The sequence below is a fragment of the Oncorhynchus gorbuscha genome, linkage group LG16 (assembly GCF_021184085.1).
Source record: "Oncorhynchus gorbuscha isolate QuinsamMale2020 ecotype Even-year linkage group LG16, OgorEven_v1.0, whole genome shotgun sequence".
Lineage (NCBI taxonomy): Eukaryota > Metazoa > Chordata > Actinopteri > Salmoniformes > Salmonidae > Oncorhynchus > Oncorhynchus gorbuscha.
The window spans coordinates 65,328,069-65,345,688 of NC_060188.1; the positions used below are offsets into that span (position 1 = coordinate 65,328,069).

The 17,620-nt window shown below is 43.4% G+C and overlaps 1 protein-coding gene across 1 annotated transcript in view; it reads left to right on the forward strand.

Moving 5' to 3' along the window:
• LOC124000597 (WSC domain-containing protein 1-like) overlaps nt 1–15,050 on the forward strand; it is a 31,487-nt gene extending 16,437 nt beyond the window's left edge. The window contains exons 4-9 of the mRNA XM_046307092.1: nt 1,154–1,347; nt 2,666–2,787; nt 9,753–9,945; nt 10,138–10,302; nt 10,560–10,760; nt 13,154–15,050. Coding sequence (XP_046163048.1) covers nt 1,154–1,347; nt 2,666–2,787; nt 9,753–9,945; nt 10,138–10,302; nt 10,560–10,760; nt 13,154–13,500 — 1,222 coding nt within the window. The 3' untranslated portion in view covers nt 13,501–15,050. The remainder of the gene's footprint in view (nt 1–1,153; nt 1,348–2,665; nt 2,788–9,752; nt 9,946–10,137; nt 10,303–10,559; nt 10,761–13,153) is intronic.
• The last annotated feature ends 2,570 nt before the right edge of the window (nt 15,051–17,620 follow it).

A 17,620-nucleotide genomic window follows, 5' to 3' on the forward strand; every position in this document is an offset into this window, starting at 1 on the left:
TGAGTCTGGAACCATGGAAAGCTGCGGCTCTTTGGTTAATTATTCTGTCTCAGTCGCTGGGATGAATAGATCCTGTGTTCCAATGGGGAAGAATGGTGGTGGTGTGTGTGTGTGTGTGTGTGTGTGTGTGTGTGTGTGTGTGTGTGTGTGTGTGTGTGTGTGTGTGTGTGTGTGTGTGTGTGTGTGTGTGTGTGTGTGTGTGTGTGTGTGTGTGTGTGTGTGTGTGTGTGTGTGTGTGTGTGTGTGTGTGTGTGTGTGTGTGTGTGTGTGTGTGTGTAGTGGAAGGCCAGATCTGCGTTAGAGATGCAGAATAAGATATAATGGGTATTTGAGGGGTGTTAGTATACATTCAAATTAATGACAAAACTGTATAAATTATTTTATGCCAAAACAGTTAGCAGTGCAATATCCCACAGTACGTTTAGACACAGGAAATGATTGCCACAAAAACAAATAGCCAAAGCAAACAGAATCAATCAATGTGGACTGCTGGGAGGATATTCTACCAGAATCCTATGCCTGCTCAGCCTTTCCTCCACCCACATGGAGAGTAGAGTCATGCTTTTAGCTGTCATCGTTGAAATAAAGCACAAATAAAAGTCTGGGAAATTTTTGGTGGCGCTCAAAGCAAATGCAAAAAGGTCATTTTGAATAGGTCCTCTCTTTCCAAGGAGAGAGGATAAAGATACTTGAGGTAGGATGACTCATGTCGCCCTTGGGATTAGAAAGGACCTCCATCATCCACCCAGAGCAATTACTGTGATCTAGTCAATGGTGAAAACTGTTACCAGCCAGCACCACAGAGCAATGAATGCTGTGCTTCTCCACTGCCTGCCCTGATTGATTCAATTAAAATGTTTAGTATTTATTCACATGGAGGCCTGGGGTTATGCAATCTGGTGTCCTTTGGGGCAAATTATCCCAAGGCTGATGATGGTTAAAGACAGCCCTGGGCTAAGGCACTGAGGTGTGTGTGTGTGTGTGTGTGTGTGTGTGTGTGTGTGTGTGTGTGTGTGTGTGTGTGTGTGTGTGTGTGTGTGTGTGTGTGTGTGTGTGTGTGTGTGTGTGTGTGTGTGTGTGTGTGTGTGTGTGTGTGTGTGTGTGTGTGTGTGTGTGTGTGTGTGTGACATATGTGCTTGTCTCCTCTCTGCAGTGGGTACCGATTTGCAGGTCTGGAGTACGGAGCAGAATGTCACTGTGGTAACCACATCAGCAGCTCGCGGTCCCAGGAGGAGGACTGTAGCCTAGTCTGCAGGGGGGAGAGGGGCGAGAGAGGAGTCCCCTGTGGGGGTGTGGGTCGCCTCTCCATCTACAAGGTGGAGGAACAGCTCCCAGGACAGAGGAAATGTAAGTACATTCAATCTGGATAGAGCACTGCCTGATTGAACGGCAGTAAAACTTTATTAATCTCTGAACCCAGAACCACATCTCGTGAGCGTTGACCAACAGTGTCAAGAGAGACCAGTGCTTTACTAATGCTTACTGTACATTATATCAGCCATAGCCAGAGAACTATGCACTATGCAAGCATGGCACTGGAAGGAATAGCGGCCATTTTACGGGCTCCTGACCAATTATGCTATTTTGTGTATTTTTTTTGCGCTGATCTTAACTTTTTTTGTACGTAATGTTTCCGCAATCGTTTCCTATGATCATCAGAACAGCTAACACTAACCTCAATTTGGTGGAGGACATCTACTTCATGATTTGGAATGGGCCCTCAGATAATCAAAAGGTTCTTCAGCTGCACCATTGAGAGCATCTTGACTAGTTTCATCACCTCTTGGTATGGCAACTGCTTGGCATCTGATCGCAAGGTGCTTCAGAGAGTAATTAACCAATAGCTACCCGGACTATCTACATTGACCCTTTTTGTATTGTCTTTTGACTCATCACATACGCTGCCATTACTGTTTGTTATCTATCCTGTTGCCTAATCAAATCACATCAAGCTTTATTTCTACAGCACAGTTCAGACATGGAATGCAACACAATGTGAGAAGAATCTTCAAATGAATTCTAAACTTACAGGCAGCCAGTGCAGAGACCTTGAAACCAGTGTAATGTGTGCTGCAGCATTCTGTATGCTTTGCAATGGCCAATGGCTTTCTTGGGTAGCCCAGACAGGAGAGCATTACAGCAGTCAGGCCTGTTTGTAATAAAAGCATGGATGAGTCTCTCTGTATCTGCCTGGGAGAGAAATCATATTGCCTAGTCACTTTATATATACCTATATGTACCTCAATTACCTTGTACCCCTGCACATCAACTCGGTACTGTCACCCCGTGTATATAGCCAAGTTATCATTACCCATTGTGTATTTATTCCTCGTGTTATTGTTTCTATTTTTCTATTATTTTTTAAACATGTCACTGCATTTTTGTGAAGGGCCAGTAAGTAAGCATTTCACTGTTAGTCTACACCTGTTGTTTACGAAGCATGTGACAAAATACAATTTGATGTGATAATTTGATTTAGCAATTTGTTAAGTTGATAATAGATAGATTTCTATGGCCAATGTTTCCTTTAAGCTTGGCAGTTTAAGACTATGCTTGTAGATCATTTGCCATTACCAGTCCAGAGAAACAGAGAAATACATTCAAGGAATGTAGCTATGTTTATAAGGTGTGGTCTGATGTCTGCATACCTCTGTTCTACTCTTAGTCAGAAACGTTCGCTACGGTGGCTGCTTCAAGGTTCCAAAGAACACCACCAACACCTTCCCTGTCTACTCCTTTCAACCAAACTCCACTTCACAGACCTGCATCGAGACCTGCACAGATAAGGTTTGATTCTGTTCCCAAAAAGAAACTCTGAAAACCACTGAACCATTTATTTCATATTCACTACCAGCCCAGACCCCAGTCTTCCTCACACAGACCTAGGAGTGAGGTATCATCGATCATGGCCTGTCTCTGTCTCTGCTCCCTGGAGATGGGAGATGGGAATGGCGTGGCTCTGTGTGATTGAGCGCCTGGAACACCATTTGACTGTTTAAGGTTTAATGTCCCTCTAAGGAGAAATAGATGGGCTCTGGAATCAGTCCTTCCCGCTGAATGGGTGCATCAGTTGGGTCAAATCAAATCAAATCAAAGTTTATTGGTCACATACACAGATTAGCATATGTTATCTCAGGTGCAGCAAAATGTGTGTGCTTCTAACTCCAACAGTGCAGTTAAAAAATATATATATATATCAGTACAAATGTAACAGAATAACTTTAAGTCCGTCCCCTCGCCCATACCCGGGCGCGAACCAGGGACCCTCTGCACACATCGACAACAGTCACCCTCGAAGCATCGTTACCCATCGCTCCACAAAAGCCACGGCCCTTGCAGAGCAAGGGGAACTACTACTTCAAGGTCTCAGAGCAAGTGACGTAACCGATTGAAACGCTATTTAGCGCACACCGCTAACTAAGCTAGCCGTTTCACATCCGTTACACAAGCAATGTCAGAGACAGGAATTTAAATATATAGTATACAGTACCAGTCAAAAGTTTGGACATACCTACTCTTTCAAGGGTTTTTACTTTATTTTTTACTATTTTCTACATTGTAGAATAGTAGTGAAGACATCCTAACTATGAAATAACACATATGTAATCAAGTAATAACCAAAAAAGTGTTTAATAGATTTTAGATTTTAGATTATTCAAAGCAGCTACCATTTGCCTTGATGACAGCTTTGCACACTCTTGGCATTCTCTCAACCAGCATCACCTGGAATGTCTTGAAGGAGTTCCCACATATGGGAACTCTTGAAGGAGTTCCCACATATGCTGAGCAATTGTCAGCCTGTAGATGTGTTGGGTCATTGTCCTGTTGAAAAAAATGATAGTCCCACTAAGCGCAAACGAGGTGGGATGGCGTATCACTGCAGAACGCTGTGGTAGCCATGCTGGTATAGGATGTCTAGAATTCAAAATAAATCACTGACAGTGTCACCAGCAAAGCACCCCCACACATCACACCTCCTCCGTGCTTCAAGGTGGGAACCACACATGCGGAGATCATCCTACTCTGCATCTCACAAAGACACGACGGTTAGAACTAAAAATCTCAAATTTGGACTCATCAGACTAAAGGACATATTTCCACCAGTCAATGTCCATTGCTTTTTTTTTTGCTTTTTTTGTTGGCCCACGTAAGTCTCTTCTTCTTATTGGTGTCCTTTAGTAGTGGTTTCTTTGCAGCAAATCGATCATTAAGGCCTGATTCAAGCAGTCTCTTCTGAACAGTTGATGGTTTTTGCAACTGCACTTGAAGAAACTTTCAAAGTTCTTGAAATGTTCTGGACTGACTGACCTTCATGTCTTAAAATAATGATGGACTGTCGTTTCTCTTTGCTTATTTGAGCTGTTCTTGCCATAATAAAGACTTGGTCTTTTTACCAAATAGGGCTATTTTTTGTATACCCCCCCCCCTACCTTGTCACAACACAACTGATTGGCTCAAACACATTGAGAAGGAAAGGAATTCCAAAAATGTCCCTTTAACAAGGCACACCTGTTAATTCCAAATCAAAACCAATTTTATTGGTAACATATACATGGTTAACATACGTTATTGCGAGTGTAGCGAAATGCTTGTGCTTCTAGTTCAGACAGTGCAGCAATATATAACAAGTAATATCTAACAATTCCACAACAAAAACCTAATACACACACATCGAAGTAAAGAAATGGAATAAGAATCTATAAAAATATGGATGAGCAATGTCAGAGGAGCATAGGCTAAGATGCAATAGATAATATAGAATACAGTATATACATGAGATGAGTAATGAGATGAGTAATGCAAGGTATGTACACATTGTTAAATTGGCATTATTATAGTGTCTAGTGTTCCATTTATTAAAGTGACAAATGATTTCAAGTCTGTATATAGGCAGCAGCATCTCTGTGCTAGTGATGGCTGTTTCCACCTTCTCCACTGCTGTCCTGTCGATGTGGATAGGTGATTGCTACCACGATAATCTCCTTTGTTTTGTTGACGTTGAGAGAGAGGTTATTTTCCTGACACCACACTCCAAGAGCCCTCACCACTTCTGTAAGCTGTGTCGTCGTTGTTGGTGATCAAGCCTACTACTGTTGTGTCATCTGCAAACTTGATGATTGAGTTGGAGGCGTACATGGCCACTCAGTCATGGGTGAAGGAATACAGGAAGGGGCTGAGAACGTACCCTTGTGGGGCCCCTGTGATGAGGATCAGAAAAGTAGAGATGTTGTTTCATACCTTCACCACACGCGGGCGGGCCATCAGGAAGTCGAGGACCCAATTGCACAGGGCGGGGTTGAGACCCAGGGCCTCAAGCTTAATGGGTACTATGGTGTTGAATGCTGAGCTATAGTCAATTAACAGCATTCTTACATTCCTCTTGTCCAGATGTGATTGGGCAGTGTGATGGCAATTGCATCATCTGTGGACCTATTGGTGCATTAAGCAAATTGAAGTGGGTCTAGGGTGACAGGTAAGGTGGAGGTGATATGATACTTGACTAGTCTCTCAAAGCACTTCATGATAACAGAAGTGAGTGCTACGGGACGATAGTAATTTAGTTCAGTTAACTTTGCGTTCTTGGGTACAGGAACAGTGGTGGCCATCTTGAAGCATGTGGGGACAACAGACTGGGATAGGGAGAGATTGAATATGTCTGTAAACACACCAGCCAACTGGTTAACACACTAGCCAGCCGGTTAGCACATGCTCTGAGCACACGTCAAGGGATGCCCTTGCGAGGGTTAACACGTTTAAACGTCTTACTCACGTCGGTCACAGAGAAGGAGAGCCCACAGTCCTTGATAGCTGGCCGCGTCGGTGGCACTGTTTTATCCTCAAAGTGGGCAAAGAACGTGTTTAGCTTTTCTGGCAACAAGACGTCGGGGGCCACGAAGTGGCTGGTTTCTCTTTTGTAGTCCATAATTGTCTGTAAACCCTGCCACATACATCTCGTGTCTGAGCCATTGAATTGCGACTCCACTTTGTCTCGATATTGACGTTTTGCATGTTTGATTGCCTTGCGGAGGGAACGACTACTCTGTTTGTAGTCTGCCATATTCCCAGTCATCTTGCCATGGTTCTTGGTTCGTGCTTTCAGTTTTGCGCGAATGCTGCCATCTATCCACGGTTTCTGGTTAGGGTAGGTTTTAATAATTACAGTGGGTACAACATCTCCTATACACTTCTTGATAAACTCAGTGACCGTATCGGTGTACACATCCATATTATTCTCAGAGACTACCCGGAACATATCCCAGTCTGCGTGATTAAAACAATCTTGAAGCGTGGATTCCAATTGGTCAGACCAGCATTGAATAGTCCTTAGCATGGGTGCATCCTGTTTGAGTTTCTGCCTATTGGAAGGGAGGAGCAAAATGGAGTCGTGGTCAGATTTGCCGAAAGGAGGGCGGGGGAGGGCCTAATATGCATCCCAAAAGTTAGAGTAACATTGGTCCAGTGTTTTTCCAGCACGAGTGCTACAGTCAATATGCTGATAGAATTTAGGTAACCTTTTCCTCAAATTTGCTTTGTTAAAATCCCCAGCTACAATAAATGCAGCCTCAGGATATATGGTTTCCAGTTTGTATAAAGTCTAATGAAGTACCTTGAGGGCCATCATGGTCTGCTTTAGGGGGGACATGCACGGCTGTGACAATAACCATAGACAATTATCTTGGAAGATAATACGTTTGGCATTTTATTGTGAGGAATTCTAGGTCAAGTGAACGAAATGAGTGGTGACTTGAGTTCCTGTATGTTGTTTCAATTACACCATAAGTCGTTAATCATGAAACATATGTCCCCGCCCTTCTTCTTCCTGGAGAGATGTTTATTCCTTTCGAAACGATGCACTGAGAATCCATGTGGCTGTACTGATTCTGACAGCATATCCTGAGAGAGCCATATTTCCATGAAACAGAGTACGTTACAATCCCTGATGTCTCTGGAAAGCAATCCTTGACCTGATCTCGTCTACTTTGTTATCTAGGAACTGGACATTAGCGAGTTATATACTCAGAAGCGGTGGGTGGTGTGCGCGCCTCCTAAGTCTGACTAGAAGACCGCTCCGACTCCCTCACCTCCAGTGTCGTTGTTTTGGGTCGTCCTCTGGGATAATTTCAAATGCCCTGGGTGGTGCGAAGAAAGGGTCTGCTTCGGGAAAATCGTATTCCTGGTCGTAGTGCTGGAAAGTTGACGCCGCTCTGATATCCTATAGTTTTTCTGTAATAACTGTCTGTAATAACTTTTTTAATTTTCTGGGATAACAATGTAATAAATAATACATAAAACGACAAAATACTGCAACACTTCCTAAGGACTAAAAGCGAGGCAGCACTCTCTGTCAGAGCCATTTTTCAAATTGAAATGCATTCCAGGTCATGAAGCTGGTTGAGAGAATGCCAATATTGTGCAAAGCTGTCATCAAGGCAAAGGGTGGCTATTTGAAGAATCAAATATAAAATATATTTTGATTTGTTTAACACTTTTTTTATTTACTACATGATTATATATCTGTTATTTCCTAGTTTATGTCCTTAGTATTATTCTACAATGTATAAAATAGTAAAAATAAAGAAAAACCTTTCAATGAGTAGGTGTGTTCAAACCTTTGACTAGTACTGTACATGTACTTATAATGGTGTGTATATACAGTGTGAACAGTATATGAATAGAAAGTTGTGTACAGGAGTAGTTATGTAGAATGAGCCATGAATAGAATATAGTATATTTACAGTGCATTCAAAAAGTATTCAGGCCCCTTCCTTTTTTCCACATTTTGTTACGTTACAGCCTTATTCTAAAATGGATTAAATTACATGTTTTCCTCATCAATCTAGACACAATACCCCATAATGATGAAACGAAAACAGGTTTTTAGACATTTTAGCAAATTTATAAAAATAAAAATAAACTGAAATACCTTAGTTACATAATTATATAGACCCTTTGCTTTGAGACTCGAAATTGAGTTCATATGCATCCTGTTTCCATTGATCATCCTTGAGATGTTTTTACAACTTGATTTGAGTCCACCTGTGGTAAATTCAATTGATTGGACATAAATTGGAAAGGCACACACCTGTCTATATAAGGTCGAACAGTTGACAGTGCATCTGGCTAGAACAGTGACTGAGGTTCAGGGCACTGGGGGAGGCCGGCTAGTGGTGACTGATTAACAGTCTGATGGCCTGGAGACAGAAGCTGTTTCTCAGCTTCTCGGTCCCAGCTTTGATGAACCTGTACTGTCTCCGCCTTCTAGATGGTAGCGGGGTGAACATGTCTTGACTCGGTTGGCTGAGGTCCTTGATGATGTTCTTGGCTTTCCTGTGACACCGGGTGCTGTATATATCCCGGAGGACAGGCAGTGTGCCACTGGTGATGCATTGGGCTGACCGTACCAGCCTCTGGAGAGCCCTGTAGTTGCAGACAGTGCAATTGCCTTACCAGGCAGTGATAAAGCCCGACAAAATGCTCTCAATGGTGCATCTGTAGAAGTTTTTGAGGGTCTTCTGGGCCAAGCCAAATTTATTCAGCCTCCAGAGGTTGAAGAGGAGCTGTTGCACATTCTTCACCATTCTGTCTGAGTGAAGGGACCATTTCCGGTTGTCAGTGATGTGCACGCCGAGGAACTTGAAGCTTTTGACCCTCTCCATTGCGTCTCCATCGATGTGGATGGGGCGTGCTCTCTCTGTTGTCTTCTGTAATCCACTATCAGCTCCTACGTTTTGTTGACGTTGAGGGAGAGGTTATAATCCTAGCACCACTCTGCCAGGGCTCTCATCTCCTCCCTGTAGGCTATCTCATCAAGGTGTGAAATCAGGCCTACCACTGTTGTGTCGTCAGCAGCTTGATGATTGAGTTGGAGATGTGTGGCCACACAGTCATGGGTGAACAGGGAGTACAGGAGGGGGCTGAGCACGCGTGGCGGAGGTGTTGTTGCCTACCTTCACGACTTGGGGTCGGCCCGTCAGGAAGTCCAGGACCCAGTTGCACAGGAAGGGGTTCAGACCCAGGGCCCTGAGCGTAATAATGCTTGGAGGGCACTATGGTGTTGAAGGCTGAGCTGTAGCCGAAGAACAGCATTCTTACATAACTATTTATCTTGTCCAGGTGGGATAGGGCAGTGTGCAGTGCAATGGTGATTACGTTGTCCGTCGATCAGTTGGGGTGATATGCGAATTGTAGTGGGCCGAGGATGTTGGGTGAGGTGGTCCTCTGCTCTGCTCTGCTCTACACACAAATGGCTAGAAGAATATATCACAGCCGTGTCTAAGTGATGATAATAGTGTATTTGATTTAGCCTATTCCCTCTGTACGGGTGTGTACTTTTGTGCTTTGTGTGTTTTTACATTAGCATATCTTCCAGTGCCCAGTGTCAATAAACGAAGAGAACTGTACCAGCATATAACACAATTGCCTCTCTCCAGAGTCAGTCTCGATAGAAATTGTAATTCCATATTGTATGGAGGTGATGGGGCTATACTGGGGCTATACAATATTGAATAGGAAAAAACTAAGACAACTTGTGCAAAAAACATCTGAACTTTAGAAAAAAAGGAATCAAAGAAAATGGAGCAGGAGTGGTTCAGACATCTTATATAACCCACCTATCATGTCACCCAAGGGAAAATCACACCCAATCCACCAGAGGAGGAATGAGTGACCAGTCATATTCCTTGCACTGTAAATTACTGCTTGAAGTTATGCCTCTGATGTTTTTAATGGTCCTGGTTCGGTTTCTACTGCAGGAGCTTCCACTGGCTGTGTTGAGGAAGCCACATTGTTACTGCGTCTGGGCCTCGTTTCTGTTTAGACTGAGTCAACGTTTGCCACTGGACCAGCCATGTCTGGAGACTAATGGCACAGAACACACTGATGCCTCCATCTCCACTTCCCCGTCTGACCAAGACTACTACCAGATCTACCAGACACCTGTACTTGGTGAGAGCCTTGAATAACCTTTAGTTTCACCGATACTACAGTCCAAGTTTTCAACCATAAAAAAAAAATATGGACTTCACTGCAACTGTAATTAAACTCTTAGCAATAGCATGCTACAATACAGTATCTCAGGGATAGATCAATGGCGTGTTTTATGGCGATGTTCAACCCTGCTGGTTCTGCCTCATTCAGACTCTAGGTGCAAAGAGAGGACATTTCTGCCTGAGAGGTCTACCTCCCTGGTGGCTCTCTCCAGCTTCCCCGGAGCTGGCAACACCTGGGTACGCCACCTGATTGAGCTCGTGACGGGCTACTATACTGGCAGCTTCTACTTCGATAGCGCACTTTACAATAGAGGTGAGTCTGTGAACACAGCTCAGGTGTTGTGATGGATAATAGCACATACTGTGAATGCTTGATGTTTCTCTACTGAAATGTATCATTGCATGTTTTTAAGTATGCGCTAAAACTTGTTATACCATGGAGCTCTCATAGAGAATTTCCAATGAATGCACTTGTACAGTACTTACAAATGGCAATAACAGCTTGAATGCTCTGTGACGCATACGTTTTCAGATGTTTGATCATCTTGGGTATTTGGGTTTTTCTACCAGGTTTCAAAGGGGAGAAGGACTACTGGAAGAGTGGGCGTAGCATCTGTGTTAAGACACATGAGAGTGGGCAGAGAGAAATAGAGATGTTTGACTCTGCCATCCTGCTGATCCGGAACCCCTACCGTTCCCTCATGGCAGAGTTCAACAGGAAGTGTGCTGGACACCTGGGCTATGCCACAGACGCACAGTGGAGGAGCAAAGGTAACACCACACAACAAGCACAGCTCAGTGTTTAGGGAAATGGACTGGGGGTTATGTGGCAACTAAAGAATGCAAAATGATTAAGGCATATCCAAACAACACAATGAGATTTTGGGATTTTGGTAAACTGTTTGCCTTGAACAAAAGTCTATTTCAAACAGCCGTTCATGACGAGTGACAAATGTTCACATCAGGTGCTATACCTGCTGCATAGACTCTGGATGTGAGATGTCAGCATAGTCTCCACACATTGCACATTGATAAGATACACTACATTGCCAAAACTGGGTGGACACCTTCTCATCGAACTTCTCATTCCAAAGTCATGGGCATAATAATAATAATAATAATAATATGCCATTTAGCAGACGCTTTTATCCAAAGCGACTTACAGTCATGTGTGCATACATTCTACGTATGGGTGGTCCCGGGAATCGAACCCACTACCCTGGCGTTACGAGCGCCATGCTCTATGGAGTTGCCCCCCTTTGCTGGAATAACAACCTCCACTCTTCTGGGAAGGCTTTCCACTATTGTTGCAGATACTTGTTTCCATTCAGCCACAAGAGCATTAGTGAGGTCGAGCACTGATGTTGGGTGATTAGGCCTGGCTCGCAGTCAGCGTTCCAATTCATCCCAAAGGGGTTTGATGGGGTTGAGGTCAGGGCTCTGTGCAGGCCAGTAATGTTCTTCCACACCGATCTCGACAAACCATTCCTGTATGGACCTCGCTTTGTGAATGGGGACATTACCATGCTGAAACAGGAAAGGCACTTTTCCAAACTGTTGCCACAAAGTTGGCAGCACAAATCATCTAGAATGTCATTGTATGCTGTAGTGTTAAGATTTCCCTTCACTGGAACTAAAGGGCCTAGCCCGAGCCATGAATAACAGCCCCAGACCACTAACTTTACAGTTGGCACTACGATTCATCTGTCGGACTGCCAGATGGTGAAGCTTTTCAATTCAAATCGAATACAAAAGGTGTAGACGTTAAAGTGAAATGCTTACTTACAAGCTCTTAACCAAAAATGCAGTTAAAAAAAAATACCCCCCCCCTTCCAAAATAAATAAAAGTAACAAATAATAAGAGCAGCAGTAAAATAACAATAGCTAGGCTACGTATATACAAGGGGTACCAGTACAGAGTCAATGTGCGGAGGCACTGGTTAGTCGAGGTTATTGAGGTAATATGTACATGTAGTTAGAGTCATTCAAGTGATTATGCATAGATAATAACAGAGAGTAGCAGCTTAAAAGAGGGGGGGCAATGTAAATAGTCTGGGTAGCAATTTGATTATATGTTCAGGAGTCTTATGGCTTGGGGGTAGAAGCTGTTTAGAAGTCTTTTGGACCTAGATTTGGTGCTCCAGTACCGCTTGCCATGCGGTAGCAGAGAGAACAGTCTATGACTAGGGTGGCTGGAGTCTTTGACCATTTTTAGGGCCTTCTTCTGACACCGCCTGGTATAGAGGTTCTGGATGGCAGACTTCTATACCACTACCCTCTGTAGTGCATTGTGGTCGGAGGCCGAGCAGTTGCCATAACCAGGCAGTGATACAACCGGTCAGGATGCTCTCGATGGTGCAGCTGTAGAACCTTTTGAGGATCTGAGGACCCATGCAAATCTTTTCAGTCTCCTGAAGGGGAATAGGTTTTGTCGTGCCCTCTTCACAACTGTCTTGGTGTGCTTGGACCATGTTAGTTTGTTGGTGATGTGGACTCCAAGGAATTTTAAGCTCTCAATCTGCTCCACTACAGCCCCGTCGATGAGAATGGTGGCATGCTCGGTCCTCCTGCCACTGCTCCAGAGTCCAATGAGTTTTACACCACTCCAGCTGACGGTTGGCATTGTTCATGGTAATCTCAGCCTTGTGTGCGGCTGCTCGGCCGTGGAAACCCATTTCACGAAGCTTCCGATGAACAGTTCTTGTGCTGACATTACTTCCAGAGGCAGTTTGGATCTCGGTAGTGAGTGTTGCAACTGAAGACAGGCGGTTTTTACATTCTACGCGCTTCAGCACTCTGCGGTCTCGTTCTGTGAGCTTGTGTGGCCTAACATTTTGCGGCTGAGCCGTTGTTGCTCCTAGAAGATTCCACTTCACAAAAACAGCACTTACAGGTGACCGGGCAGCTCTAGCAGAGCAGAGATTTGATGAACTGACTTTTTGGAAAGGTGGCATCCTATGACGGTGTCACATTGAAAGTCACTGAGCCCTTTAGTAAGGCCATTCTACTACGAATGTTTATCTATGGAGTTTGCATTGCTGTGTGCTCAATTTTATACACAACGGGTGTGGCTGAAATAGCTGAATCCACTAATTTGAAGGGGTGTCCACATACCTTTGTATATAACGTTTACCTATTTCCCCCCTCTCCTCTGTTTACTTCAGAATGGCCAGAGTTTGTTGACAGCTACGCCCCCTGGTGGGCGTCCCACGCTCTGAGCTGGCTGCAGTTTGGCCGTCGCCTGCTGGTAGTACACTACGAGGACCTGCAGAGGGCGCTCTTCCCCCAGCTCCGCCTCCTCACCTTGTTCCTCAACGCCACCATGATGGAGGAGAGGCTGATGTGTGCTAAAAGCAACCAGGACGGACACTTCAAACGCTCTGGGGGGGCCCAGCGACCTTCCTTCGACCCCTTTACCGCAGAGATGAGGAGCACCATCGATTCCTACATCCTCACGGTGGACCAGGCCCTGAGGGACAGGAACTACAACGGCCTGCCACACAAATACTAACCCAGATGATCACCAGCTCATCCACACTACAGCCCAAAAGGACATGACAATAAATGAAGTGGGAAGGTGCAATCTCTGCCACCACTCCAATGGGAGTTGTCCAGCCAACTAATTAGCATGGTTGGGTGAAGGTTTTTAGATGTGTTGAAGAATTCTGTCAGCTACAAAACATTTCCAGAAGAGTGGCTCAGAGGGAAAGTGACTGTATGAACACACCAATGATGCACTTGACATTGCCAACCCACTGTGAATGGCTGTAACATCGAGTTAGACTTTAGTGTGAACTGTCAGTTTCACTGGGATGAAAACATTGCTGAACATTACAGCTCCTGCTGAAGGTGACACATTCCCCTTTTTACTGCAGGCATATGGAGTATGGAACAATTGCCTGTCTGCACAAACAATTCAATCAAGCCTTGTAGACTGTGAGGCCTTTAGCTTGTATTGGAATCCTTAGGTCGTTTGAATTTGTTTGGGATTTTTGTCATGTTTAATATCAGTTTTACTGATAAACAGAAAACATGCCATCCAGCAATGTAATCTGGTTGTTGTATTGGACCGTTGCTAATTAAATGTCCTATGTTTAGCCCTATTATCAGGTTTTTCATTATTGGTTGAATGATTGACTCATGGTTGACTCATATCTTGTTGTGGTAGTCAGTGGGTAGTGAAACTGAGGTGTCTGGTCTTAAGCAGGCTTTTTTTGTTTGTTTGTAGTTGTATCAGTTTGTAAGTGGCTTCCATTTCTCTGAGAGACGTAAAGTGACATTGTACTGGGTAAACAGCCCATTCGTAGCATTGTGTACCATATCTTGTACAAATTGTGGCTGGTTTAATAGCTTTGGTCTAATTTGGTCTAGTAGCTTTCCCATGTTTATAGGGGAAAGTGTACCGCTTGAGAATAGAATATGGACACTTGAGTGCAAGATATTTGACCAAATTATAATTTTTAATTGCATGCTTAATGTTCAGTCTGTTACTGCAAACAACAAGTCAACACATTGGGAAGATAATGGCCAGAAAGGTATTTGAAGATAGACAAACAAACAATTGGTCATATTAATGAATCTAAAAGCTGGATCCATGCACAGACAGACGGCAGCACTGGCATCTGTTTATGTAGATTAGCGGCATAGTTGTGGAACAAAACAAACACAGACTAATTATAAAATAAATATGGTGCAACTCTCTGGCTGTCTGCCATTGTGTTTGGCTGATGACAGAATATAAAGAATTTCACACAAAGACAACGGAAAAATAATCAACTCATTGAACCCTCTCATTTAAATTAGAATTTGTTGAGTTTTTGGGGGTGTGTTACAATGCATTTGCATAGTGATGTGGGCTCTAAGCCACTGAGTCAAGATGTTGAAACACTTCCTATCAAAACCCTCAACGATACTATTAACCCATCTGTCCAAAGACTGAGTCTGTAACTCATTACAACATCTAATCTTGGCACAAGGGTGACAACTATCGTGTAACTAGCTCATTGAACTATAGTCAGCTCAATGCATTGCTCTCAATGTGTTTTCAAATGCAGATTTATTTTCAGCGGTGTCGTTTATTGGTTTAATCCAAAAGAGACAACTTTGGGACTATAAAATCAAGGCCTAGATTCAATCAGACCAAGCATATACCTGCGATAGCCGACACCCGCAAAGCTGATGTTTTGGCAGGGTCAGACGTGTAACTGCGTTGGAGCTGTCAAATCGGTGAGCAGCTGCTCTTGATCATTGTTACGAAGCCACACCTATCACACTCGCAATACAAGTTCAGAATGAGAAAGTGTAGGTAATATAGAAACAATGACGCTCAAATTTACAATTATCCAATGAAATAATGATTTCTATCAGCATAATCAAGAATTCCAGTGTTCGAACTTGTAAACAAGGCTACATGGGAATTCTATTAAAGCAACTCGGTGCAGCCACTGGCAATGTCCGATTTAGGTATAATGCCAGGAGCTGCTTGTGGATTTGACAGCTCTAATGCAGTTCTACCTCCGACACCGCCTAAACAATCGCAATGCGGATGTCAACTAAAGCACATCTAATTTAATAGAGCCCCAAGTAACAGCTAAGTTCAAAGAGCACTGTCCACTATAAAATCAAGGGTTTTGAATTAAAGATGGAATCCTTAGTTGCTATATCCATTTTTGGACATTTAAATTAATTATACAGTGCCTTCACAAAGTCATACCACTTGACTTATTCCACATTTTGTTGTGTTACATTCTGAATTCAAAATAGATAAAACATTTATACACACAATACCCCATAATGAATAAGTGAAAACATGATTTTTAGAACATTTGTGAAATGTATTGAAAATGAAATACAGAAATATCTCATTTACATAAGTATTCACACCCCTGAGTCAATACTTTGTAGAAGCACCTTTGGCAGCGATTACAGCTATGAGTCTTTCTGTATAAGTCTCTAAGAGCTTTCCACACCTGGATTGTGCAACATTTTCCCATTATTATTTTCAAAATCCTTTAAACTCTGTCAAGTTGGTTATTGATCATTGCTTGACAACCATTTTCAGGTCTTGCCAAAGATGTAAGCAGATTTAAGTCAAAACTGTAACTCAGCCACTGAGGAACATTCACTGTCTTCTTGGTAAGCAACTTCAGTGTAGATTTGTCAATGTGTTTTAGTTTATTGCCCCACTGAAAGGTAAATTAATCTCCCAGCGTCTGGTGAAAAGTAGACTGAACCAGGTTTTCCTCTGTGATTGTGCCTATGCTTAGCTCCATTCTGTATATTTCTTCTCCTGAAAAACTCCCCAATCCTTAACAATTACAAGCATACTCATAACATGATGCAGCCACCACTAACTATACTTGAAAATATGGAGAGTGGAACTCAATAATATGTTGTATTGGATTTGCCCCAAACATAAGCCTTTTTATTCAGGACAAGAAGTTACTTTGCCACATTTTTTTGTCATGCTGGAGGGTCATGTCAGGAGGAAGGGTGTAGGAAGGGTACAACATGTCTTCCCTCTAACGCACAGAGTTGAGATTGCCTGCAATGACAACAAGCTCAGCCCGATGATGCTGTGACACACTGCCCCAGACCATGATGGACCCTCACCTCCAAATCGATCACGCTCCAGAGTACAGCCCTCAGTGTAACAGTCATTCCATTCGACGATAAACACGAATCCGACCATCACCCAACGGTGAGACAAAACCGCAACTCGTCAGTGAAAAGTTATTTTTGCCAGTCCTGTCTGGTCCAGCGATGGTGGGTTTGTGCCCATAGGCGACGTTGTTGGCGGTGAAGTCTGGTGAGGACCTGCCTTACAATAGGCCTACAAGCCCTCAGTCCAGCCTCTCTCAGCCTATATGTGGACAGTCTGAGCACTGATGGAGGAATTGTTCGTTCCTGGTGTAACTCGGGCAGTTGTTGTTGCCATCCTGTACGTGTCCCACAGGTGTGATGTTCGGATGTACCAATCCTGTACAGGTGTTACACGTGGTCTGCCACTGCGAGAACGATCAGCTGTCTGTCCTGTCTCCCTGTAGCACTGTCTTAGGCGTCTCATAGTACGGACATTGTAATTTATTGCCCTGGCCACATCTGCAGTCCTCATGCCTCCTTGCAGCATGCCTAAGGCACATAAGCAGGGACCCTGGGCATCTTTATTTTTGGTGTTTTTCGCATAGTCAGTAGAAATGCCTCTTTAGTGTCCTAACGTTTCATAACTGATCTTAATTGCTTACCGTCTGTAAGCTGTTAGTGTCTTAAAGACCATTCAACAGGCGCATGCTCATTGATTGTATATTGGTCATTGAACAAGTATGGGAAACAGTGTTTAAACCCTTTACAATGAAGATCTGTGAAGTTATTTGGATTTTTACAAATTCTTTGAAAGACAGGGTCCTGAAAAAGTGACATTTATTTTTTTGCTGGGTTCATGTGTGGGGTACAGAGAGTGTAGCAACAACATTTTTTTTTAAAGTCATAGATAATACTTTCTGAAAGGCACTGTATAATATATAACCCCAAATTGTCATGTTTGTCATTTATTATCATGTCTTGTCCCTGTGCTCCCCATTCTATTCGTTTCCCTCTGCTGGTCTTATTTGGTTCTTTCCCTCCTTCTATCC